Source organism: Bos mutus, chromosome 10, assembly GCF_027580195.1.
Source record: "Bos mutus isolate GX-2022 chromosome 10, NWIPB_WYAK_1.1, whole genome shotgun sequence".
Taxonomy (NCBI): Eukaryota; Metazoa; Chordata; class Mammalia; order Artiodactyla; family Bovidae; genus Bos; species Bos mutus.
This window is the reverse complement of record NC_091626.1, coordinates 81,484,615-81,509,619: the sequence shown is the minus strand read 5'-3', so window position 1 is coordinate 81,509,619 and position 25,005 is coordinate 81,484,615. Positions and strand designations below refer to the sequence as shown.

Sequence of the window (25,005 nt, the reverse complement as noted above, 5' to 3'; positions counted from 1 at the left end):
GTGTGTGTATTTGGGGTACTAAGAACACTGGTATGTAGCTAATACTTAATGGTCACATATGTGAAATATCTATTAAATGTCTATTATTTCTCATTAGGCCATCACAAGCCATGTCTCCATACTCCATTTTGATCTGTTTTTAATATCCCAGTCCAGAGGTTTCCAGTTTCTCAGTTTATAGGGCACTTAGGATCTCAGCAATATTTTCACAGTACTTCTAGATCAAAAGAAACACCTAAGAGTTTTGCTTGGTGCCTGACAACTTAGTAACCATTTGAAAAAAAAATAATACACATAAGTTAAAAGAAAATATATTTTTTTCTTAAATAAGCACAAATAGTTACTAATGGACTGTGTGTGCCTGTTGGGCCTTGCCCAACTTCTAAAACCTTGGAGTCCAACACTTTTACCCTCATTTCCTGTTCCATGCTGATTTTCACACAGTTCTTACTTTTTTTATCAAAGGGACCTTCTAAGTCTGGCTTTGCAAAGATATTTTATTATCAAAAGAAATGTAACACAGTCCAATGTTCAAATTGTGAACTTCCTTGAGCTAACAGGGGAGCCTGGTGGGCTTCCGTCTATGGGGTCGCACAGAGTTGGACACGACTGAAGCGACACAGCAGCAGCAGCTGCAGCTTGCATAGCACACAAGAGATAAGTCAGCTATTGCTGTGTTTCCCTTAAATTTTTAAAATATACCATGGTACCCCTGTGAATTTGCCCCTTGGCACAGAGTTTGAGAACTATGGCCCCGTGGCCCCAGGGCACTCCTTGCCACCTTGTTCCTAAATGTGTCCCATAAATGAATGAACTCTAATCAAACTACTTGTGAATTCCATGGAATAAACTCCATCTCCACTCCTTACCTACCAGCTGTGTGAATCCAAAACAAGTAAAATAAATCTTGTTATGCCTCAGTTTTTTCACCTGTTAAATGGTTATAATAATGGTATTTACTCTTATTGCAAGGATTAAATAAAATGCCAGTTAAATGTTCAGATAGGTGCCTGGAATTACAGTAAGCACACGGAAAATATTGGCTATTATTTTTGATTTCTCTAGACCATCTAAACATGAATTGGATCACAACAAAAACTAGAGGTATGCCCAGCCCATTAGCAGCAACTCTAACCCTGAACTGTTTAAAACAGGAGCCACTAGCCAAATGTGACTATTTAAATTTAATAAAATCGAAAGGCAAAATTAAACAGATAAAAATTAGTTCTTAGTTATACTAAGCACATCCCAACTGCTCAAAAGCCACAGGTGGCTAGTGTCTACCACACTACATAGCATAGAAATATTTGAATCATTACAGAAAGTTCTATTGCATAACACTTTTCTATTCTATTGCATAATCTTTTTCTATTATTCTATTGCATACTCTTTTCTAGTTACTGCTTACCCTGTATCCACATTTTAAAAAGCTAGAACTATGTTTTATTCTGTATTTGTAAGGTTCCTGTAGTCAGGAACCAAACGATCATCAACTTTATGGTGATTTTGGCCCATTACTGCCTTATTACCCCTTTTCTATCTTCTTCTCATGCCTCCTTCTATTTCTGAGGGACTCCCATGGCCAGGCACATATGCAATAACACATCCATCTTCTATACTCAATATCAAGGAAACTGGAGAATGGAAGTGGCTGGCTCTAAATCACCAAATATTGGCTTATGGAGTGGAAAGATGTCTCAAGTTAGTGACTCCCAGTGGCAACATTTATAGAAGCAGGCTCAACATCTTAGGATGTTTTAGGCAGGAAACATGCTTATTCCTTCCTCTCGCTTGAAATTAGTCTCTCTATATCACAAGATAGATGTTTCCCTATTTAAATACCTATCCCACCATCACCAACAATCTTTTACCTTCCATTTTCTACAATTCCTGAAATTAAAATATTATTTTAGTTTAGTTTTTATCCTGGTGGCAAAAGGATCACTTTCATTTCTGTGTGAGATCCCTATCTGTGCCTCAGTCAGTAGGCACAGTAGGAGTAAAGTGACCTAACACCCTCACTCCCAGATAGGGAAGCTGACTACACCCTAAAAGAAGGGACAAAGACCTGGGGCATGGAAAGGACTAGGAACAGAAGGGAGCAAATGTTCAGAGTGATAAAGAGAAATAATCTCTTAAAATTAGACCACACCCTACCCCACTCCATCCAACTCTGACACTACTCCTTATCTTGTTAACTCACTCTGCATATTATCAAAAACATTCTTTGCCCTGGAAATAGAGTAATGGACTGTGTTGGTTTCACATGGGTGATAAACTATCACTTCAGTAAAGGGTAAAGAAGAAATAGGACATGTGGAAAAGAGAAGTCAAATTGGGACACCAGGTGGCAGAAGCCAGGTGGATATCTCCAACCTCATTCTCAGTCATCTACCCAATGTGATAGTAGTTGCCACTTGGTTGGAAGCCTGAAGAAAAAAATGCTTCCAAATCTTTGCAGTTCTTTATATCCTCCCACTATGGAGTCTCATGGACTATTTCAAAATTCATATGTTGAAGCCCCAACCCCAACTGATCATATTTGGAGACACGGCCTTTAAAGAGATAAATAAGTTAAATGAGATCATAAGGGGCCCTAATTCCTTTTAAGAAGAGGAAAAGACAGCAGGAATATCTGCACACAGAGAAAAGTCCACGTGAGGACACAGTGGAGAAAGTGGTTATCTGAAAACCAAGAACAGAGGCCTGTGCTGACACATTGATCTTGGGCTTCAAGGCTCCAGAACTGTGAGAAAATAAATTTCTATCGTGATAGCTCAGTTGGTAAAGAATCCGCCTGCAATGCAGGAGACCCCAGTTCAATTCCTGGCTCAGGAAGATCCCCTGGAGAAGGGAAAGGCTACCCACTTCAGTCTTTTTGGGCTTCCCTTGTGGCTCAGCTGGTAAAGAATCCACCCACAATGCGGGAAGCCTGGGTTCAACCCCTGGGTTGGGAAGATCCCATGGAGAAGGGAAAGGTTAACCACTCCAGTATTATGGCCTGGAGAATTCCATGGACAGTCCATGGGCTCGCAAAGCCCATGGGACACAACTGAGTGACTTTCACTTTCATTGTTTAAGCCACCCAATCTGTGATATTATGGCAGTCCCAGAAACTAATATACTTTCATAGCCTGATTTTTCTCAATCTAAGTGAGAAACTCCCATCCTATAAGTAAGATACCTGGTACTAGGGGTAATACTGAAACTACTTGTATAGTACAGGAACCAACCAATCAGAACCAATGCCAGCCATAAAGAACTGATGCCAGCCACACTGGAGCGTCTTAGCTGAATATCCACCCTGCTTGGAACTACAGCTGACAATATTGCTCAGTATAGAAATTTACCTTCAAGATACAGCTTAAGGTAATTAAATCATTTAATTGTCATTTATTAAATAACTTATATGGGCTAGGCATTGAGCATAAAAAGGGGTCCATCCCAGATATCACGCACTCTGCCACCCCTGAATTTTTGCCCTTTTCCACCTGCCTAGTAGATGATGTGAGTGCAAAAGCATTAAACCATAAATCAAAAGACCTGGATTTTAAAAAAAAAAATTGTTTTACTACTTCATGCAGTGAGAGAAAGCACAAACCATGAAGAACTGAGGTATTGTCAGTAAGAGGGTGCTAGAAAGGATTTTGGAGAAGGCAATGGCACCCCACTCCAGTACTCTTGCCGGGAAAATCCCATGGGCGGAGGAGCCTGGTGGGCTGTTGGACACGACTGAGCGACTTCACTTTCATTTTTCACTTTCATGCATTGGAGAAGGAAGTGGCATCCCACTCCAGTACTCTTGCCTGGAGAATCCCAGGGACGGGGGAGCCTGGTGGGCTGCCGTCTATGGGGTCGCACAGGGTCAGACACTGAAGTGACTTAGCAGAAAGGATTTGTTATAAAATTAGGCTTTTGTTAAGAAATTTTGAAAGGATTTAAAGAAATGGGATTTTGCTCTGGATTGGGTGCTGTTAGGAATTAGGGCAATTCTATAATTGGGTATCTAATCCATTTTATCTAGAAGCAGAGAAGACTACAACAGAGGCTAAAGCTCTAATAAGTAAAGAAGTAGCAGTCATTCATATTTGCTGGAGGGTGGGCTACTGGGGATTTTTGGCTTGGAGAATGTTCATGTTTTGACTGTGTTCAGACCTGATTGTGGAGTGGTCTCGTTTTTAAGGAGAGTTAGACTTTTAATCTTATTTCAATCTTTGTCTTAGCTTAAGTGACTCTAGCTTACAGAGCCTCAGTTTTCAGACTGCAAAATAAAAACAATCTTGCCTTCCTTGCCCAACTTACAGTGGGTTTTGAAATCAAATGAATATAAAACTGCTTTATTAGCTGTGAGCAAATATTATCACTACTTTTTGCATCACTCTGCCTACTGACCCACGCAAGTGAAGTCGCTCAGTCATGTTCGACTCTTTTCGACCCCATGGACTATAGCCTACCAGGCTCCTCCATCCATGGGATATTCCAGGCAAGAATACTGGAGTGGGTTGCCATTTCCTTCTCCCGGAGATCGTCCCGACCCAGGGATTGAACCTGGGTCTCCTGCATTGTAGGCAGATGCTTTACCGTCTGAGCCACCAGGGAAGCTCAGGCAGAGCTCAAATCCAAGTTATCAATGCACAATAATATAATAATCCTTTATGTTTTTAAAGTTTTCTTTGGCTGCTCTGGATAGAAGTGATTTCCTCTTTCCTTGAATTTGTAGACTGTTTAATTCATATCCTATGAAGCATGTGTTGCACCATGAATTTCTAGATATTTAGAAATTCTAGATATCTAGAATTGATACTTTTTCCCATGTAATAAAACATTACCTGTGTTAATATTTTATTTTATTCTCTCTCTTCTTCTTTTGGTTACATCACATGGCTTGTGTGATCTTAGTTCCCCTACAAGGGATTGAACCCAGGCCTTTGGCACTGAAAGCATGGAGTCCTAACCACTAGACTACTAGGACATTCCCTAGTGTTGATATTTTATACTATGAATTTTCACATTGTTATTCCTCCCTACCCAGAGTTTAAGTTTCTTAAGGAGTGTTTTTCACAGACTAGATACATAACAAATGTGTATAGATGTATTGCTTGCTGAAATTCTACCATTTATAATAGGTTGAAAAATATGGCCATAACATTTTGCAGCTCCTCCCATCAAGAACTGAAGTCCTAAAGAAAAAAAAAAAAAAGAGAGAGAATTGAAGTCCTTTTCCCCACACCTTGAACCTGGGCAGGCCTAATGACTTGCTATGACCTAGAATGAGGTAGGAATGAAGTTACACCAGTGCTGCTGCTGCCGCTGCTGCTGCTAAGTCGCTTCAGTCGTGTCCGACTCTGTGCGACCCCACAGACGGCAGCCCACTAGGCTCCTCTGTCCCTGGGATTCAGCCTAGGCCTAAAAATGTCTTGCAGCTTCTCCTCTCACCCTGTTGGACCATCACCCTAAGTTCCACCTGCTATAAAGAAGCTAGCTGAACCAGTATATACAATTGCCAGACATGTGAAGAGTCCATCTTGGACCATTCAGTTATTTTCATGAAGGAGCCCAGGTGAGACCAGTGAAAGAGCTGTTCAGCCAACCCGAAGAATCATGAGGAAAAAACATATCATTTTGTTTGAGTGCTACTTATTATGCAGCAAGAGATAATGGAAGACCAGAAGAGGGATTCCTCTCCTTCACACTGATAGGAATTTTTCCCACTTCTTTTAGGGTCCTTCTCAAAAATTACCTTGCTTTCTGGATATGTCACTTCTGACCACTGCCAGGTTGTAATGTCACTCAGGTGAGACAATTAACTTATCTTAGATTTCTTCTAAAGTACTATGCCTAGAACCGTATGTAGTCGGTGATGAGTCCATTTGCCAAGTACATAATGGTTCCTTCCAAGGAAGTCTTGGAAATCAGGTCCCAAAGGAATTTATTACAAGGCACTTTCAAATGAGAGCACTTAGAGAGTCACTGTACTTCCCTTCACCCTCTCTCACACCTATATGGGTAAAGGATAGTCTAGCATTAAAAGAGCTCTGTAACAGGAAACACACAAGGATTATTGCATCATACCTCTCCTTCAGTGACTCACATATCAGTCAGAAAGAATATTCTTCCTACTGGTTAACACTTACCTCTTCATTTACTCGTCTAGCACATATTTCTATATTTAACCTATGATGAAAACAGCACCAAGAGGCCAAATTACTAAAAAAAACCAAAAAGCTATTTTACTCAACCATCCTCTAGGATCCTTGGTACTGTATCCAATTCTCCAACTCTCCCACATTTTTATAAAACTAGATGAAATGAACATCCAATATGGCTTTGGTGAGGGTGAGAAGAGTCACAAAAGAACAGGCTGTGGAATGATGTGTAACCATGGTGCAAGTAATGAACCCTACTACACTCTAGAGCAAACATTTGAGCATCTGTATGCCCAGAAACAAGAGAAAGAACAGCAGACTGGCCTGTTCCCCTGTGGAGCTACAACCCCCTCTCCATTTTGTATTCAGAGGTTCTTTAGTTCTGAATTGTCTGTGGGACCTACCTGGCCTGGGAAAGCTGTGTCTAAAAATCAGAATTCAGGTGAAGTCTCCAGCTCCTTTAGCAGCTACAAGTGCCAGAAAAGCAGCAGTTCTTCTTATTATTAAGTATTTGGGGCAGGCTGCACTTTCCTCAATGTTAGGCTCAATAGAGAGGCTTCTAGCTAAACCAGTCATGGTCCTCAGAGTTGTGTTTTTCAATTTCTTGTTGCTTCATCCATTTAAGACAGTCACACTTTGGGTTATGAAATGGGGGAAACTGAAGTGTGGTTCGGATTCTTGTAACATCACATGAGGCTGGAGAAGAAAGCTGGTCTGCAAAGGTTGGGTTTAGAGGTTACGGAGAGACCCTTAGGATTCTGCTTTGGTTTCTTGGAAAGGGTAAGGTAAAACCCTCACCTGAGGGTTTCTTCAGGGAAAGGCAGCCATTCAGAATTATTCTCAGTTACGGAGCCCCCACAATTAATAGACCTGCTAAAATGTTCCTATTCAGAGCAGTCAGATATTTCCCAAGAGTATGAGCTGGAACCAACTTCCTTTGATCTCTGGGTACTCCCTTTTATGACAATGAGGTCTTTCCATTCCTGCACTTGCACAACTAAAGGCAATTAGTTACACTGTGAAACAAAGATCTCTTTAAGGTGACTCACTTTTACTCTATCTGCTGCTGCTGCTGCTGCTAAGTCGCTTCAGTCGTGTCCGACTCTATGCGACCCCATAGACGGCAGCCCACAAGGCTCCCCCGTTCCTGGGATTCTCCAGGCAAGAACACTGGAGTGGGTTGCCATTTCCTTCTCCAACGCATGAAAGTGAAAAGTGAAAGTGAGGTCGCTCTGTCTCGTCCGACCCTCAGCGACCCATGGACTGCAACCCACCAGGCTCTCCCGTCCATGGGATTTTCCAGGCAGGAGTGCTGGAGTGGGATGCCATTTACTCTATCATCCATCATCAATTCCAGAGAAACAGTCTACTCACCCTGCATTCATATGACTAAGGAAATCCTTCTAAATCATTGCATAATAACTTTGTCCACCTGTACTTGCTCTACCCAGAACAGGTAGAAGCTTGAATCCTCAACAAAGCTGAAACAAAAAGTTCCTTTAAGCCACAGGAGAGAACTCTACACATTTCATTTCTGTCTGAACCGAGACAGAAATGGATCACCTTGATAGATTCGAAAAGTAGTCTTATTTGCTATGCAAGTAGAGGATGGATGACGGTTGGATGACTATGGATGAACAGGAGAATGGCTAGGTGGATTGGCTGTATGTTTAAACACAGGAGCTGCCTAAGATCTTTTCCTATACTTGTTAGAATAAACTCTATTAGCAGTCTCATGGCTGGTGGTGAAGTTGAGACAAGTCTAAAGGCTGTCTCTATGCCAAACACGAACAAAAATATCCTTGGACTTGATTGGTTAACTCAGTCAAAACACTCTTATCACGCATATGTTTACAACTGGGGGCCAGAAAACAGAGTAAAACGATGAGACACCCCTGTAGTGACAGAAACAGACTCACGTAAAGAAAATTTCATAATTTAACCGGAGATGCTAGGAGGGTGGATTCTGCAAGGCAGCTTTCTGGAGAAGCCGGTCTTGTATACTGTTCCAGAGGTGACTTCAGCGAGGAAGACTAGGTAAACATCTTAACGTTTTAATCCATTTCTTCCTGGCATATTTTCACTTTGACTTTTCAGAGGTATTCCTTTGAGTTGAGTGGCTAACTGATGCCTTTCCTTTCTACTCTCCGTGGTCAGAACAGCCCTAACTTCCTCGTTTACTGCCTCTCTTTGAGCCACGCCCCCAGGTTCTGGGGCTAAGTTCGGGCCAATAAAGTTGCGCCCTAAGGATCGCAGGCCCAGGGAAGGGAAGCCTCCAACCAATGAGAGGCCAACTATAACCGCAAAGAGTAGAAAAGTCTTTTAGTGGTGTCTTCGGGCCGGTGAAGAGCAATGATTATGCGCCGGCTCTGGGCTAAGGACAGATTACTGGCGGTTTCCTGAAACACGTGACCAGTGAGCTGAAGCAGCCCTGCCCCACCTCCTGGTCTGGAGGTAGCGCGATGGGCCACACTTCCAATGGTTCGAAGAACTTCTCGTCACGTGCAGTTTTTGCAGGCCCAGCGGCGTCCTGAAAGTCATGTGACAGTTGACGTTGGCGCCAAGCTTCCCAATGGAAAACAAGAGCTGCCTTCACAGGACCAGAAATTGCTCTGTCTCTGCGAATAACAGCACGGCGGGGCGGGGATAGCCTATCACGTGCTGCGGGGCGGAACGGGGCGGGGCAGGCCACTGGTTGCGGGGCGAGCTGGGCGCGCGGCGCGCAGGCGCCCTGGGGACCCGGTAGCGGCGGCGGCGGCGGTGGCTGCGGTGACGGCAGAGGCTAGAAGAGCCGTATCTTTGGCCGAAGCGGGAGGCGGCGGTGGCGGCGGCCATGGCGGCAGATGGAGAGCGATCCCCCCTGCTCTCCGAGCCCATCGACGGTGGTGCCGGTGGAAACGGATTAGTGGGGCCAGGCGGGAGTGGGGCTGGGCCCGGGGGAGGCCTGACCCCCTCCGCACCACCGTACGGAGCCGGTAAACATGCCCCGCCCCAGGGTAAGCCGGGGCGGGGTCCGAGGTGTTCCCAGGGGTACTCTGACAGGCGGAGGGGGCGGGGCCGAGGGCGGAGGCGGGGCCCAAGCGCCAGGTGCAGGGCTGTTGCACCTGTGACTGGGTGAGGCTTCCTTCCCTCTGCAATCGCGACCTCAGCTTGGGAGCAGAAGGGAGCTCTGAGGAATCTGATGGAAGCACTGATCATAACAATCACGCTGAGCTTGTCAGAAGGGTTGAGGACCAGAAACAGTTGCCTTACTCCGTGTAGCATCAGTGGGGGTGTCTGCAAGTAATGCCAGCCCTTTTTACCTTCCTCTCCAGCATTTCCCCCGTTCCCCGAGGGACACCCAGCAGTGTTGCCTGGGGAAGACCCACCCCCCTATTCACCCCTGACCAGCCCGGACAGTGGGAGTGCTCCCATGATCACCTGCCGAGTCTGCCAGTCTCTCATCAACGTGGAAGGCAAGATGCATCAGCATGTAGTCAAATGTGGCGTCTGCAATGAAGCCACTGTGAGTTATACAAACCTATGAAACGGGCCCTGTTTTCTGGATCCTCTTTCTGATCCCTTGATTCTAGACCCGGACCTTCAGGCATTGGCCAAGGGCCTTTCCTGAAACCCAGGTTTCAGTTCCAGGAGTCTCACACACCATTTCCCCAGAAGCCACTCACCAGGCTAATATTTACCATCCCTCATCTTCATACCTATCTTTATACTTAAGCTTAGTTTTAGTTTGTAAATCTCATGTTATATGCCTTTCATTTCTCTGTCCTGGCTAAGATTTTGTCTCTCTGATCTCTTCTCAGAAGGTGTTTTTGGAAGAACAGGGATTGGGATTAGAGATTTGCTTACTGATGTCCCCATTATTCTCTAGCCAATCAAGAATGCACCCCCAGGGAAAAAATATGTTCGATGTCCCTGCAACTGTCTCCTTATCTGCAAAGTGACTTCCCAGCGGATTGCCTGCCCTCGGCCCTACTGGTGAGGAGGAATAACTTGGGGAAGGGCTTTAGTGGGGAAAATTGGAAAGCCTAAGGATGAATGTTTACAGAGAATGTAAAGGTGAGGGAGCCTGGTGTTTATTTAGAAGGAGAAAAAGCTAAGGGCTGCTGTGTCTCCAGAACATTATAGCCATCTTTTTCATCTCAGTAAAAAGATGAGGATAAAAGACTACTCCATTTTTAGGAAGATGGATAGTCTCAGAGACTGGGTGAATTATCCTGAGGTAAAAGGGACATTAGAGACCTTAAGTTTAAGCTGTGCTCTTCCCACAAGTATTCTCTGGGGTAGGGCTGGCAGTGCAGAGAAGCAGAGGGACTTCTAAAGGCAGGGAGTAGGGGATGTGAGGGAGGAATAATGTAGGGATCCTTAGGATTAAAAACTTTCTAAACATAGTCGTTTTCTTCTATACAGCAAAAGAATCATCAACCTGGGGCCTGTGCATCCAGGACCTTTGAGTCCAGAACCACAACCTGTGGGTGTCAGGGTCATCTGTGGACATTGCAAGAATACTTTTCTGGTGAGCAGAAGTATTAGGAGGCTGAGGGTAGGGAGGGGCAGGAGTGGAAATGTCGTCATGAATGTATTTCTGAGTTATGATAATGAATCCTGAAAAGGTCTGTTCTATAAGGAACCATTTCCCCATCTCCCACTGCCCCAGGCTCTCATTGAAAATGACCCTGCTTCTACTATTAATTGGTTTCTCCCTTTCCTTTCTCCATAGTGGACAGAGTTCACAGACCGAACCTTGGCCCGTTGCCCACACTGCAGGAAAGTGTGAGTGATTAGGGAGCAGCATCCTTGAGCTGGGTAATGAATAGAGTAAAATCTACAAGGCCATTCCAAGTATCCATTTCTGTTTGCCTCCCCACAGGTCATCTATTGGGCGCAGATATCCGCGAAAGAGATGCATCTGCTGCTTCTTGCTTGGCTTACTCTTGGCAGTCACTGCCACTGGCCTTGCTGTGAGTAGACCTTGATCCAGCCCCTTTCATTCTGCAGCCTCATCTTCTAAGGCTAAGATTGGGGAAATAGCTATCCTAAAAAGAAGTGAAACTGGGAGAGGGGGGGAGAGGGGAGAGGTTGTTTGTGTTGTTTCAACAAACAAGATGACCTAAATTTGAAGACTGATAAAGTCTTCAATATTACTATCAGAGTAAAAACAGCTATCTTCTTTATGTGGCGGATAGAACAAAGAAGTGGCTTAGATTCAGTTGCTAATACGAAGTTGTTAGACATGAAGAAAAACTGACAGGTGTCTGGGATTGTTTGACTATCTTCCTGCCTAGCAGAAGGGAGTTTGACAACTGGGCCTTTTAAAAGGTCCCTGAAGGTGGCCACATGTGGATAGGGGACAGAAACTGAAGCTTGAGTTGTTTGTTACTGTTACTAGGTTTCCTGGAAAGTGGTGAGAGATCAACAGTAACCCCATTGTTCTTCTTCATCTTCAGTTTGGCACATGGAAGCATGCACGACGATATGGAGGCATCTATGCAGCCTGGGCATTTGTCATCCTGTTGGCAGTGCTGTGTTTGGGCCGGGCTCTCTATTGGGCCTGTATGAAGGTCAGCCACCCTGTCCAGAACTTCTCCTGAGCCCCACGACGACCCACAGACTGTGCCTGGCCCCTCCCTGGTGGGGACAGTGACACTATAAAGGGAGCCGTGGTAAAAGGCTCCCTGGGCTTCTATAAGGGGAGCCAAGCAGCTGCCTTCCTTTTCCCTGGGGAGAGGTAGGAAGGAACCAGGCCCTCACCTAGGTTTGGAGGGATAGGTAAGACCACTGCTGGCCACCTGCTTTCCTCCAACAGTTGCTGTGTTTAGGGTGAAGTAGGTGAGAAGTTGCCCCTAAACCTGGGTCCAAAAAGACAGTTCTAGCCTTGTCCTTCCTATATGCTCCCTGAGAGCCATTCCTGTCCCTTACACATTCCAGGGCAGGGTTGGGGTGGGTAGCCCTGGGGGGTCTCCCTCCCTCTTGTGCACCATTAGGACCTTGCTGCTGCTATTGCACTTCACCAGGGGCTGGCTCTGGTCTCAGCACCCTCAGTCTCCTCTCCCCCCATTCTGTGTCCTGTGGGGGTGGGGTCAGCCGCTGCTCTGTACAGAACCACAGGAACTGATGTATATAACTATTTAATGTGGGGTATGGTCCCCTAGTCCTGTATTTCCCATAATTCCTCCTTTTCAACCTTACGCCCCAGTTGCGGTTATTTAACTGGGCTGGATAGGGTTGCTCTGTCATGGGAGAGGTTAGGGAGTCATCCTGTGCTTGTAAATAAATAAGGTCATGACTCTATTCTTTTCCAGTTGTTAATCTGTGTGTATGAAAGGATGAGGGGAATTTGTAGCCCCATGAAGGGATAGAATACACCACCACCAAAGCTGAAACTATGGCTCTTTATTTTCACAGGGACAGTTCAAAGGAAGTATCAGTAGCTTTTGATTAATGTAAAAAAAGAAAAAGAAAAAAGCACTACCCCTACACAAACACCCTTCTTGAGAACTTACATCTGTTATTAGAAACCTGGTTAAAGGATTCATAGTTTAGAAGGGAAATACAATGCAGATGTCTCTTGATAGCAGTTATTAAAGAAGTTTGGGGGTAAGAATTTTAAAGCTAGCTTGGTGGGCTTATTTCCCAGGCTCAATGTGATTTGGAAGAGGTGTCACAGAGCTAGGTATAGGGTAATGGGACAGTGGTCACTGCCCAGAGCCTTGGAACGGATTTTACTGTCACACAATGCAGGCAACAGAGACTGAGATAACAAAAAATAATCAAGGCGCCAACCAACGTTTTTGGATCGCGCATTCATCATATAGGTCCAGAAGGTGTAGGCATAGGCGGTGTTGGGGTAGAGATGCCGGAAACTGTCAGTGAGTGGCACAGCCTGCAGCAATTCCCCGAAGCCCTGCCGCTCTTGTGGAGTGAAGCCAGCATTCTTTTTATTTCCCTTCGGGTTGCGAAGGTCAATTTCTTCATGAGCCACATTGAGGTCCCCACATAGCACAAGGGGCTTGCGGGATGCCAAACCCTTCAGGAATTTGCGAAAAGCTTCATCCCAGCGCTGGCGATACTCCAGGCGCACCAGACCTCGGCCTGCATTAGGCACATAGGCTGTCACCAGCACAAATGCGTCATATTCAGCCACAATCACTCGGCCTTCCTGATCATGTTCTTCCTCACCTACAGAAATGATGGGACAATTAGCAAAAAGAAGTTTTAAGAAAAGGGAAAGGAGAGAATAAAAGAATCAAGAATTGGGGCTGGACTGGGATACCAGTAATGAGTTTGGAGGCACTGGGCTTTAGAAAATCAATAGGGTCTCACCAATGCCATAAGAGACTTTGAGTGGGCACTGGCGGGAGAGGAGGCCCACACCACTGTACCCTTCCTTGTCTGAAGGAGCTGACCAGTACTGATGGGACAATCCAGACAGTTCTTGAAGTTCAACTGGTAGTTTGTTCTCTGAACATTTGGTCTCTTGGAGGCACAGGATGTCTGGGGCTTCTTCCTTTACCCACTGTAAGTGAAATTAAATGTAGAAAAAGTATTATCAATTCAGCAGCCATTTACTGAAAAATCTATATGCGAAATACTAGAAATATACAGATGAGACACAGTCTCTGCAGAAATAATGTCTAGCAGCATAATATTAAAACTTATAAATGAAGGGCAAAGAGGCAAGAAGAGTGTTACATGCAACACTGAGGAATTCTTGTTTTTTTCCCTGAAAGGCCCTGGATAGCCAGCTAAGATTTTTAAGCAGTAGTTATTTAAATGTTGGCTATGCAAGAAATAAAATGGAGCAAGTCCAGTAAGGAGGTTTTCCCAACATGCCAGGGAAGAGATGAGGACATTATAAATAAGAAAATGGCAGTAGAACTGTTGAAATGGCATTTGAAAAATAACAAGGGTTTTTTTTGGTGAAAACCTAGTACCTTTCCCACAAGAAAACTATCATGCTGGGGACTAAGATGGAAAAAGATGATTAAACCCCAAGATCAGCCTCTGCACCCCCTTAATTCCACTCACATCTAAACCTTTCTTCTTAATCCAGGCTCGAAGCCCATCCACATTCCACGAGCAGATCTTGAGTGTGGCTGATTTGCCACTGGGTGAGGTTTTCTGATCTGGGGGGTCTTCATACAGAACTGCGCCCTCTCCTACTGCCTCTTTTTCGTTCTTTTTCGCTCCTGCCTTACTCTTCTTCGCCTCTGGCTCTATAAAATAAGTAATACATCATGGGATATAAGTTGGCGGTATCCAACTTTGATTCAGAGTTAACTATAGACCCACTAAGCCAGCAGCTGCCGCGACTTCTTCACAAATAAGAATACTGTCGGTGGCGGTCTGGACTTTCCGTTCAACGGTCCGTACTTCCCGTTCAGCTAGATAATTATAGACATCCCTATCGCTGCCTCTAGGGAGAGGGGCCCATTTCATTCTCTTACCAGTCTTGGGCTCTTCCGCGTCTTCGACCACCGCTCCCTTTTTCCCACGTTTCGGCATCACTGTAATGTATGCCCTTCTGCACCAGTTCCACTTCGCCCACTGAAGCAGTATTTTGATCGCGCTGCCTACAAGTGCAAAGAAGCCGTGAAACCAGCTAGAGCAGAAGACTCCACCCTCGACGCCCACGTACCAAGTACCGCCTTTCAAACTGTATTATCTCTGAATTCTTTCCCCGCCTCTGTGCACCATCAGCCTTTCAGCCCCTCACCCCCGAGACTAGATCATTTCATCGTCGTCTTACACACTTCTCGCGAGATCCGCCCTCCGGCCAAACGAGGGACTGAATTGAGAGTCCCGACCTGGCCTTGCGGATCAGACGTCCAGAGAAGCTGCTAAGATGGGCAAAACAACACATACCCTTTAGCTGACCTGCTGCGGCCCCTGTATGCCTCCTCCTTAACCCAGCACAAAGAATGGAGCACGCTGTGCCCCACGTGGGTAAGTGGCGTGGTCACATGATCTGAGATGCTCTTCCAGGGGCGGAGGAATACGGGTCATTGGTCTAGTTGTACCACGTGACCGAAAGCTTCCCGCCCTTCTCGTGAACTCCGGGACATTGAAGGTCCCAACCTCCATTCTTGGGCTGTTTATCAATATGCCAGATTCACAACTCTTTCTGCCACCCTGACTAGATCCTAAAGCTGTGTAAGAGAGAACGAAATCAGGGGAAAGGCTGGGCTGGACCATGGGAGAGAAGCAGAGGAACGGATAGGAATTTAAGGAGCAGACGCCGGCTCAGCGTTCCCGGCAGTTAAGCGAACAGGCCCTCGAAGGGGTCTTGATGGGTCGTCGTAACGATAGAGGTTGGGACCGGCGTCGGCGCGCTACCTATGGGAATTTTTTGGTAGCTGTTGTTCTGGTTGGCGCGGCTGCTTAGCACCCACTGGCTCATCCTCCTACTCGGCAACCCGGAGTCTGCGTCCCAGCGCGGACTGGTGAGGGCTCCTTGGCTCCAGTGCTAGCTCGGAGCCATGCCGGCGGTGCTGGGTTTTGAAGGCAGCGCCAACAAGATTGGCGTGGGAGTGGTACGGGATGGCAAAGTACTGGCGAACCCGCGGCGGACTTACGTCACGCCTCCCGGCACAGGTGAGGACTTGGGGATTTGTAACTCGTGGCGCACTTTTCCGCACAGCGTCCCCTGCCATCTTTCTAAACGTTGGTGAAGAGTGCGCATTGTGCCTCCTAATTTTTGATCCTACTCTCTGAGATTATGTAACGGTAAAAGGGCTTCCCAGGTGGCTCAGTGGTAAAGAATCTGCCTGCAGTACAGGAGACTTGAGTTCGATCCGTGGGTCGAGATCCTCTGGGGAATGGAATGGCAACCCACTCCCAATATTCTTGCCTGGAGAATGCTATGGACGGAGGAGTCTAGCGGACTGCAGTCCATGGGGTCGCAGAGTTGGGACAAGACTAAGCATGCACACACATTATCCCGAGGCTGATGGGTAGAAGAGTTATAGGCACTTGGAACTGTATCTTCTGAGTTGTTCAGCCTATACTGAGCACCTTTTATGTGCTAATTATCGGCTTCCCTTGCAGTATTCGGTAGTTGTTTTTGGACTTCTGTACCTTGTTCTTAAAATGGGAATGATAATTAATACCTGCGTCATTCGGTCTGGAGAGTTAAAGTACCAGACACATTGACCACTTTCCGTAAATGTTATTTCTAAGTTCTATTGTGTAAGAGTCGGACACGACTGAGCGACTTCACTTTCACTTTTCACTTTCATGTATTGGAGAAGGAAATGGCAACCCACTCCAGTGTTCTTGCCTGGAGAATCGCAGGGACAGGGGAGCCTGGTGGCTGCCGTCTATGGGGTCGCACAGAGTTGGACACAACTGAAGCGACTTAGCAGCAGCAGCAGCATTGTGTCTTTCCTACCTTCCCCCAAACACCTCCTTCCATAGGAGAGGGCAGCAGGCTTGTGTATACCTGAAAAGCGTCCCTGAACAGGTGATGATGTAACAGTTTACTTGTTAGAAATGGATATATATGTTTAGCACTCAAGCTTCCTGGCATTTGGCACCAAGAATGTAAAGATAAAACAGGTAGTGCTTTGAGATGCTCATGGTTAAGCTGGGAAAAGTACAGATTAACTATAATGCTCTAATTGTTACATGTTACATATAGTGTGTTAATTTCAATGATGTTACCATGCACAGTGTTTGTAGAGTCACAGATCAATTCAGTTCAGTCGCTCAGTCGTGTCTGACTCTTTGCGACCCCATGAATCGCAGCACTCCAGGACATCACCAAAAAGTATGAGATAGGTATCATTGAGTCCTGAGTAGGAGTTGGGTATGAAGAAGGGCATTTCTGAGAGCTGTTTAGCTTAGCTGAACAGGCTGAAAAAACTATATCTGAAGACAGGATGTTTGAGGAAAAGGGAAGGGACTCTTCCTACCCTACTCAAATGTCTGTTTTGACTTCTAGGTGCCTTTCTGTAGGAAAATTCTTAGGATCTCTGACTTGTGTCTGTCTCCTAGGATTCCTTCCGGGTGATACGGCCAGGCACCACCGAGCTGTTATCCTGGACCTGCTGCAAGAGGCACTAACAGAGGCTGGATTAACCTCTGAGGACATTGATTGCATCGCATACACCAAAGGTATAGCTAGAAGTGTGGGCAACAGTGGAAGAATACACCTGGAACCCAGCTAGGTCAAAATAGCCTGCAGCTCACCTTTGATACCACCACTATATCCGCTGTACCTTCACATCCCGCACTTCCCTCAACTCTGTTTTTCTCAATCTCCATAGGATTCTAAGCCCCATTCTGTCCCCATAGGTCCTGGCATGGGTGCCCCACTGGTTTCTGTGGCTGTTGTGGCCCGTACTGTGGCCCAGTTATGGAATAAGCCATTGCTGGGTGTTAACCACTGTATAGGTCACATTGAAATGGGCCGCCTCATCACTGGAGCCACCAACCCAACTGTGCTGTATGTCAGTGGAGGAAATACACAGGTATTTAGAATTCTTCACCATTCTTTTTTTTTTTTCCTTCATAGATTTTTGGGTATTTTTAATAACTGAAACAAAACAGATTTAAAACCACAGCTTCTGGAAGAACCATTTGTTCTTGCTGGTTTTGTATCTTTCCTCAAACTTGACCTTGACCTCTTGTTGGGCCACACATTTAAGAGCAGGGTCTCTGAAGACATTCTCATTAGCAATAGTTTCTTCCAAGGGGATACCTACAGAGTACCTTGTGGGCTTGAAGTGATATACTTCAAGTTACAAAGTTTCACAAAAGACTTGCTCTCTGACCTCCTGGCAATTTGCTTCTTGCCCGTGGTAGCTTTCACTTTGTACCTTGCTAGCAAGGTAGCAAGATCATAGGTATTCTTCATGATGACTGGCCAGGGGCATCACCACCTCCCAGGTTTCATGAACTTGCCCATTTTGACAGAAGCCATTCAGGACTACAGCAGAAAAGTTCCACCATTCCTTCTTAATTTCTGAGGCACTGTACTAGCAACTTTTACTTTCTGCCTGAGTGGTAGGAAAACTGGGCTCATCTGAAGCTAAAATGTGATACACTGGAACATTGGATAATCTTTATATGTGGCTATAGAGATGAGGAATTTCCAGCCTAGAGAAGGAAAGAATAGTAAGGATTGAAGTATTTAAAATAAGGATTTTTATTTTCATTATTTTGAAGCTTATTTTTCCTATGAATGTTATCGATTAAAACTAAGGGGCACTTGGCAGTCCAGTGGTTAAGACTCTGCTTTCAATGCCAGGGGCATGGGTTCTATCCCTTGTCAGGGGACTGAGATCCTACATGCCTCAAGGTGCAGCCAGAAAAATTTTTTTTAAAAAAGGAAAAAAATAAAGGGTACTATCTCATTTGTTTCTTTACAACATTTGTTTTGTTTTAGTTACTGGTGATAAATATATAGCTTTTTTTCTTTTTTTTTTTAAGAGTGAAAATGTAAGTAATTAAAAACATTTTATGAATGGTGGAAGAGGTTTTAAATTTATAGATGAAGCCAGAGTTCTTTGGATACCTTACAAGATCTTTTTAAGTTGAGATTGGAGAACTCTAGCCCTCCTTTTCCACCTAACACCTGATGGGATTATTGTCCAGACTGATTCCTCTCTCCTGAAAGGATTATATTTTAAAAGTTCATTTTGTGAAATAGTTATTAAAGATAAAGGACGCATTTCTATGAAAATGACGTGGGAACTTTAATGGGTAGAGAACAAGTAATTGGTTGAGGCCTGAAGGATATTTATTATACAAGGTTAGGAACTTGGGGTGTGGAAAGTAACAGTGGAAGCTTACCAGATTTACTTGAGATGAGCAGTGATGGAAGTTTCTCTTTTCCTCTTTCCCTTTGAAGCCTGGTTAGGTGTGAAAAACAAGATGATTGACTGGGGAAGAGCAGATGACAGAAGTAGAAAGGCAGAATTTTTCTTTATGGTTTTGTTTCCAGCCTTTTATCAGTAGAGTAAGGGCTACATCAGAATGGAAGAAAATCCCTAGCAGCACCAGAAAGGGAAAGGGACTTAGGGATCCTTTGGAAGTACTGTCAGAAGTCTGGAGCTTATGTATCAATGGCTGATAAATACTCTCTGTGCTAGAAGTTGGTCACATATGAAGAGTGGACAGAAGTTGGTTGCCAGTGCTGAGCTGGATGAGCAATTAGTCTGACCCAGTATGGAATTTTGGGGTTTTGTTTTTGTTGTTGTTATTGCTGCACCAAGTGGCTTGTGGGATCTTAGTTCTCCTGCCAGGGACTGAATGCGTCTGCTACCAGGTTCAGGGAGTTCCCTGGGATTTTTGAGTTTGTTTTTTTTTTAACTCTACCTTAGTGGTTTCCAAATACTACCACCCTCGTAGGATAATCTTGAAGAAGTCTGGTTCCCTGCCTCCAAGAAGGAAAGCTTTCCCTAGTCCACATTGTCTTGACTGCTTTTAAAGGAATATCAGCAACCTCCAAGCTAGAAAAATGTATCCAAAATGATAATTTACTTCTCCCCTGACCTAGGTTACTGTCTTTAGACTAGAAATCTACTCTGGGAATCCTTAGGGTGTATATAGACTTCTCAGGGAAGCGCTATTTAAAAGTACCTATTGAGGGTTTGGGAAAGTACTTTATTTCCGTTGCTTATTGAAGTTCTAGTGACCACGTTGATCCTCTGCTATGTTCTTCCCCAAGCCAAATGCTCCTCTTTACAGACTTGAGGTTTCATGGACATCCTCATCACCCTTAGGTGATTGCGTATTCAGAACATCGTTACCGCATCTTTGGGGAAACCATCGATATTGCTGTGGGTAATTGTCTGGATCGTTTTGCTCGAGTGCTGAAGGTAAGTCATTGAGGATACAGAGAATATAAGTTGTGAATGAATTTTGGGAGAGCCATGGAAAAGGAAAGGGAAGATAAATTAGCTTCTTTTGCTTCATAGATACCCACCTTCATCCTGTTTTTCCTTCTGCTAGATTTCCAATGACCCAAGTCCAGGCTACAACATTGAGCAAATGGCAAAGCGGTAAGGGGAATAAGACGGAAGGAGGCTGACTGGTGGGGTGCCAAGGATTTCCCTGTGTATGTATTAATGAGCTTTGGGAGGGCTTTGGAGGGTGAGCAGCCAGCTGACTACAGGCTTAGTGCCTCATATACTCACTCCCACATAGAGGCAAGAAGCTAGTTGAGCTGCCATACACTGTAAAGGGGATGGACGTCTCATTCTCTGGGATCTTGTCTTTTATTGAGGTGAGTGTGGGGAGGTGAGGAGATGGGCACTTTTCATGCTTTTTAGTGAAGTGTGCGAGTTTTGCTCAGTGTAGTATTTTCTGCGTATAGCATAGTACTAGCCTATGTTAGATGCTGAATAAATTCATCTAGCAAATACTTATTGAACATCTTTTGTGTACCAAGTGCTGTTCAAGGTAATAGTGATACTAGATGGAGCAAAACAAAAATCTGCCTACTTGGAGCATGAGTTTCATGGGGCATGGGAGGAGGGAGGGAGACAGAAAAAGAAACAGACAAAGAAATGGGAAAAAAAATAAAAAGGGTCAGATGGGGATAAGTCTGGAGAAAAATTTACCAGGGTAGGGGGCAGAAAGTGAGAGGGCAGGCATTCATGATTACTGAATCTTGAAAGAAGGCTGCTGGTTTTATATGTATAGCTCAGTGCCAGTGAAGAGCAAGATATACTGGTATGGGTGAATTGTGGTAAAATGCAGTGATCCTCCAAGTGTGCTAGTTTTTTGCTCACGTGTCATCCCCAGACCACAGTTCACTGTTTTATCTGTTTGCCCCTGTAACTACAGGATGTAGCCCAGCGGATGCTGGCCACTGGAGAGTGTACTCCGGAGGATCTGTGCTTCTCTCTGCAGGTAATGAAGTGAAGAGCTGGGATAGAAAGGTGGAGCTGACAGAACTAAACTGGGATCGCCTCTGACGTTTTCAACTTATCTGCCCCCCCGCAGGAAACTGTGTTTGCAATGCTGGTCGAGATCACAGAGCGGGCCATGGCACATTGTGGCTCCCAGGAGGCCCTCATTGTGGGAGGTGTAGGGTGTATGTATCATTGGACTGGCCTTCTCTTTTGTATTTTGGGGCATGTGCTTCTTGCTCCTGATACTCTAAATCTCTTAAGGGTTTGGGGAAATTACTTATTTTGTTTCTGTCCTGTGCTTCCCAGTCCTTGCACCTACTTCATTTTCCTAAGTCAGTGCACATGAGGTGTGTAGCTGGACTGGAGAAATGGCTAAAAATAAGCTAATTGTACCCCTGCCTCTGTAGGTAATGTGAGGTTACAGGAAATGATGGAGACCATGTGCCAGGAACGTGGAGCTCGGCTTTTTGCCACAGATGAAAGGTAGAGGCCCTCCCACCCACACACACTCCCCTCCGCCCCCCAATTGCTGTGATTTTCTACCCTTAGATCATGAATTTCATACCTCTTTTCCTTCCCAGATTCTGCATTGACAATGGAGCCATGATAGCCCAGGCTGGGTGGGAGATGTTTCAGGCTGGACACAGGACCCCTCTCAGTGAATCTGGGATCACACAGAGGTAAATGGCCCCTTGGAGGAGGTAGACAGCATTATATGGGAGGTAGGCAAAAATCCAGCAGGAAGAGGACCCAGAATCGTGAGGGCAAAGAAGAATGGAATAAGGGATAACTGTCCACCAAATTTTTCCTTTTTTTTTTTTAAACAGGTATCGGACAGATGAAGTAGAAGTGACCTGGAGGGACTAACAAAGTTAACAGGATTGGAGTATTTGGTGCCCTGAGTGGAGCCCAAGGGACCCTAGGCCTTAATCTCTATGCTTACAAGGCTTTGGACTCCCTTGTCTCATCATTTGAACCTCAAGAATTGACTCAGCATTAAAATATTTTTGGTTTTATATGTTGGCAATTGACTTGTGTTCCGGAAAAATACACATTTGGCAATGGTTAAATCCTTTTGATGGTTCGATGGATAAGGACGGCAGGGGTCAGAGCAGCACCCTGGCAGACTGCAGGTAGCCTTGGGAGCTGCTGCTCTGGAGCTAAAATTGAGGAGAATCTCTGAGATATTCTAACCTTCCCTTAGGAATGCATTATCATTGGTACTATTTTAGCATCAGGTCTTGTGTTAATTGCTTTACATTCATCACCTTGTTTAAATTCTTTGAAGTGTAGGTACTCAGGATTTCCCTGAAAACAGCCTGAAGCCAGATATAATTTCATACTAATTGATAACTCAAAAGTAAAACTGTCCCTCCTCCATACACTTAAGCCTACAGACATTTCCATTGGCAGACCAGAGGGAGGCCCTGGGTACATGTCCTGCCACAACCACCAGAACTAACCTCATCATGCACTTTTATTTATACCAGTCACCATAAGAAGTGTGACTATCAAGTCACCTCTCATCTTTTAAACTCTAATAACCATTACTCTCCACTCCCTTTTTTGTCCCTGTCCACCCTCTTCTTTTAACTCTTAAAGTTCTTTTGTGATCTCTGAAGTTAGCAGCCAGTCATTAGCAAAAATCCCATGTATCCTCAACATCATCTCTGAATGTTCGCTGTACACAGGTGTGCTCTGAGCCCTGGTTTCTCCTGAGGATTCTGCTTCTCCTCCCACCTGTAGTGGCGGTGGTTTCGCTCACACCCACTGTAGCACTAGGCCGGCCTGGAGGCAGTGTGGGAGTCCTCATTTTTCCTCATACTATTTTTAGACTACGCTCATCTCTAACATACCTCAGCTTTAAAACAATATCTGTCATAAATCTTGGTGCTTTAAAATATCCATATAGATTATCTTGCTAACACTCTGGTCTCAGTTCTTTGCACCTCCACTGATCTTGTCCTATAGTCCCACTTCAGCTACTCATTCCTTTGGTTGTATTCCAGCCCTACTGCTACTCCATATCTCAATCTCATACATCCCATTCTCCCATCATTACTTCCTGTTTTTCCAATTGACACCACATGCCTTCACTTCTGTCCTCCAACTAAGTGCCAGTCATGAGCACCTCATTGCAAATAACTAGTCTCTTCTGCTTCTCTTGCTTTTGTCGCACTCAACTCTTCACTGACTTTATGCCTACACCCATTCAGCTGAAAGGGCTAGGGAAAAACAGCCAAGTTGACTTTAAATTCATTACCATGAAACTTCAGTGGGTCCTGTATGCTAAAAGTAGTATTTGCTAGTCTTTTCACTTGCCCTCCTATTTTGGCCAGGGTGGTGGCGGGGAACTCTGTGTTGCTTGAGGCATCAAAGTTGGGAATTCATCACTTACCTGTTTTCTGATCCCTGTTTTACTCCTTCTGACCCCTCACATCTCCAGCATCCCCTTCATTCTCACTTTTTGGTAGAAAATAGAGACAGTGAAAAGGCTCACAAGCTCCTACCACTACGCTTACCATAACTTTCAGCATTTATACCCATATGCTCTGCTTTCTCTCCTGTTACTGTATCTTTTTTTTCCCTCTTACTATTTTTGTTGTTTATATTTTTCTCTACTGTTACTACATACCAGTGGTTCCCAACTGGGACTGAGTTGGTTCCCAGCTGGGACTGAGTTTGCTCCCAGAAGGCATTGGGTTGTAACTGAGAGGTGGTGCTCTGGGTGGAGGCAAGGATGCTGCAGTATAGCTTACAGTACACACAGCAGCTCCCTGCAACAGAATTATCTGGGGTTAAATGCTATTCATGTCAAGGTTGAGAAGCATTGCTCTAAACAAATTGCCCAGGCTCCCCTCCAAGTCCTTGGACAGCTGGTACCATGCTCTTTCAAGGACATCTCTTATCTCCTTTCCTGTAGGGTCTATTTTCCTTTCTCTCTTGGAGCATCCTATCAGCATGCAAATATGCTGTCATTTTTTCATCTTAACAAAGACCCAAGTGTCTCTCGACCCCATTTCCCCTTCCAGTTGCTTCCAATTTTCCTGTTCAATTTTTTAAAAACATAGAGTTATTTTTTAAATTCAAGTATAGTTGATTTACAGTATTATGTTTCAGATGTATAACAGTGATTCAGTATTTTTATAGATTATACTCCACTTAAAGTTATTGTGAAATACTATATTTCCTGTGCTGTACTAATATATCTTTATAGTTTATTCATTCTGCTTTATTTCATAGCAGAACATCTTAAAAGAGTCATCTGCACTTCCTCTCCACCAGTTTCCTATTAAGTTGACTGCACCCAGCTGTTACCATGATCACCAAGGACTTGCATGAACCAAAATCTAATGGCATCTTCTGCTTCATATTACACAGGCTGTCAGCAGGATTTGGCGCACCCTTTTAGAAACATTGTCTTTACTTGGCTTTAGGACATAATCTCTGGTTTGCCTCAGTTGCCTTTGCTGGTTTCTCCATAGCTCTTGAGAGTTTAGTCCTTGGACTATTTCCTATTTACATACATACTTTGAGTGATGTCGTCCAGTCTTACACATTAAAGCCGTTTCATTGTGGTGGGCTCCCCATTTTTTAGCTCCAATCTGGATTTATATCCCGAATGTCTAGTTGCCCTCAGCATTTCTACTTGGATGCTTAATAGGCATCTCAAATTTAACATATACAAACGTGAACTTGTCCCAGCTTACTGCTGCAGTCTTTGCTATTTCAGTCAGTGACAACTCCATCCTTATAGTTGTTCATGTCAAAGTGCCTTGGTATTACCTTTGACACCTCTTTCATCTCCTCCAATTTATCAGATCACATGGACTTTACCTTCACAATATATCCAGAATCCACTGCTGGACTTCACTGCTGCCATCCTAGCCCAGGCCAGAATTATCTCCAAGATTATTGCAGGAGCTGGTCTATGTGTTTCCACCATTTCCCTCTTACAGTCAGTTCTCATCAGCAGTCATTCAGAGTGAATAGTGTTAATG

The 25,005-nt window shown here is 44.7% G+C and overlaps 3 protein-coding genes across 5 annotated transcripts; 2 read left to right on the top strand and 1 right to left on the bottom strand.

The window, feature by feature from the left end:
* The first annotated feature begins 8,858 nt into the window (after nucleotides 1–8,858).
* On the top strand, nucleotides 8,859–12,434 carry PIP4P1 (phosphatidylinositol-4,5-bisphosphate 4-phosphatase 1). Of its 2 annotated transcripts, none has more exons than XM_070378286.1 (7): nucleotides 8,859–9,121; nucleotides 9,461–9,651; nucleotides 10,015–10,121; nucleotides 10,554–10,659; nucleotides 10,864–10,916; nucleotides 11,014–11,104; nucleotides 11,591–12,434. In XM_070378286.1, the coding sequence occupies exons 1-7, from the start codon at nucleotides 8,980–8,982 to the stop codon at nucleotides 11,732–11,734; spliced, it is 834 nt and encodes a 277-aa protein (XP_070234387.1). In that variant the 5' UTR covers nucleotides 8,859–8,979; the 3' UTR covers nucleotides 11,735–12,434. The 2 variants fall into 2 exon arrangements, with proteins under 2 accessions (XP_070234387.1, XP_014335645.2); XM_014480159.2 differs by having other exon boundaries at nucleotides 8,859–9,142.
* Nucleotides 12,435–12,521: 87 nt separating this feature from the next.
* On the bottom strand, nucleotides 12,522–15,145 carry APEX1 (apurinic/apyrimidinic endodeoxyribonuclease 1). The gene is made up of 5 exons (XM_005901880.2): nucleotides 15,009–15,145; nucleotides 14,591–14,716; nucleotides 14,172–14,359; nucleotides 13,467–13,659; nucleotides 12,522–13,322 (listed from the first exon to the last, which is right to left on the bottom strand). The coding sequence occupies exons 2-5, from the start codon at nucleotides 14,646–14,648 to the stop codon at nucleotides 12,805–12,807; spliced, it is 957 nt and encodes a 318-aa protein (XP_005901942.1). The 5' UTR covers nucleotides 14,649–14,716; nucleotides 15,009–15,145; the 3' UTR covers nucleotides 12,522–12,804.
* A 100-nt stretch (nucleotides 15,146–15,245) lies between these two features.
* Nucleotides 15,246–22,020, top strand: OSGEP (O-sialoglycoprotein endopeptidase). 2 transcript variants are annotated; one of them, XM_070378285.1, is made up of 11 exons: nucleotides 15,246–15,737; nucleotides 17,139–17,258; nucleotides 17,538–17,614; nucleotides 19,871–19,966; nucleotides 20,100–20,149; nucleotides 20,295–20,373; nucleotides 20,937–21,002; nucleotides 21,096–21,186; nucleotides 21,412–21,487; nucleotides 21,586–21,684; nucleotides 21,832–22,020. In XM_070378285.1, exons 1-11 carry the CDS (start codon nucleotides 15,623–15,625, stop codon nucleotides 21,869–21,871), a joined length of 909 nt encoding a protein of 302 aa, XP_070234386.1. In that variant the 5' UTR covers nucleotides 15,246–15,622; the 3' UTR covers nucleotides 21,872–22,020. The 2 variants fall into 2 exon arrangements, with proteins under 2 accessions (XP_070234386.1, XP_005901943.1); XM_005901881.3 differs by having other exon boundaries at nucleotides 17,439–17,614.
* The last annotated feature ends 2,985 nt before the right edge of the window (nucleotides 22,021–25,005 follow it).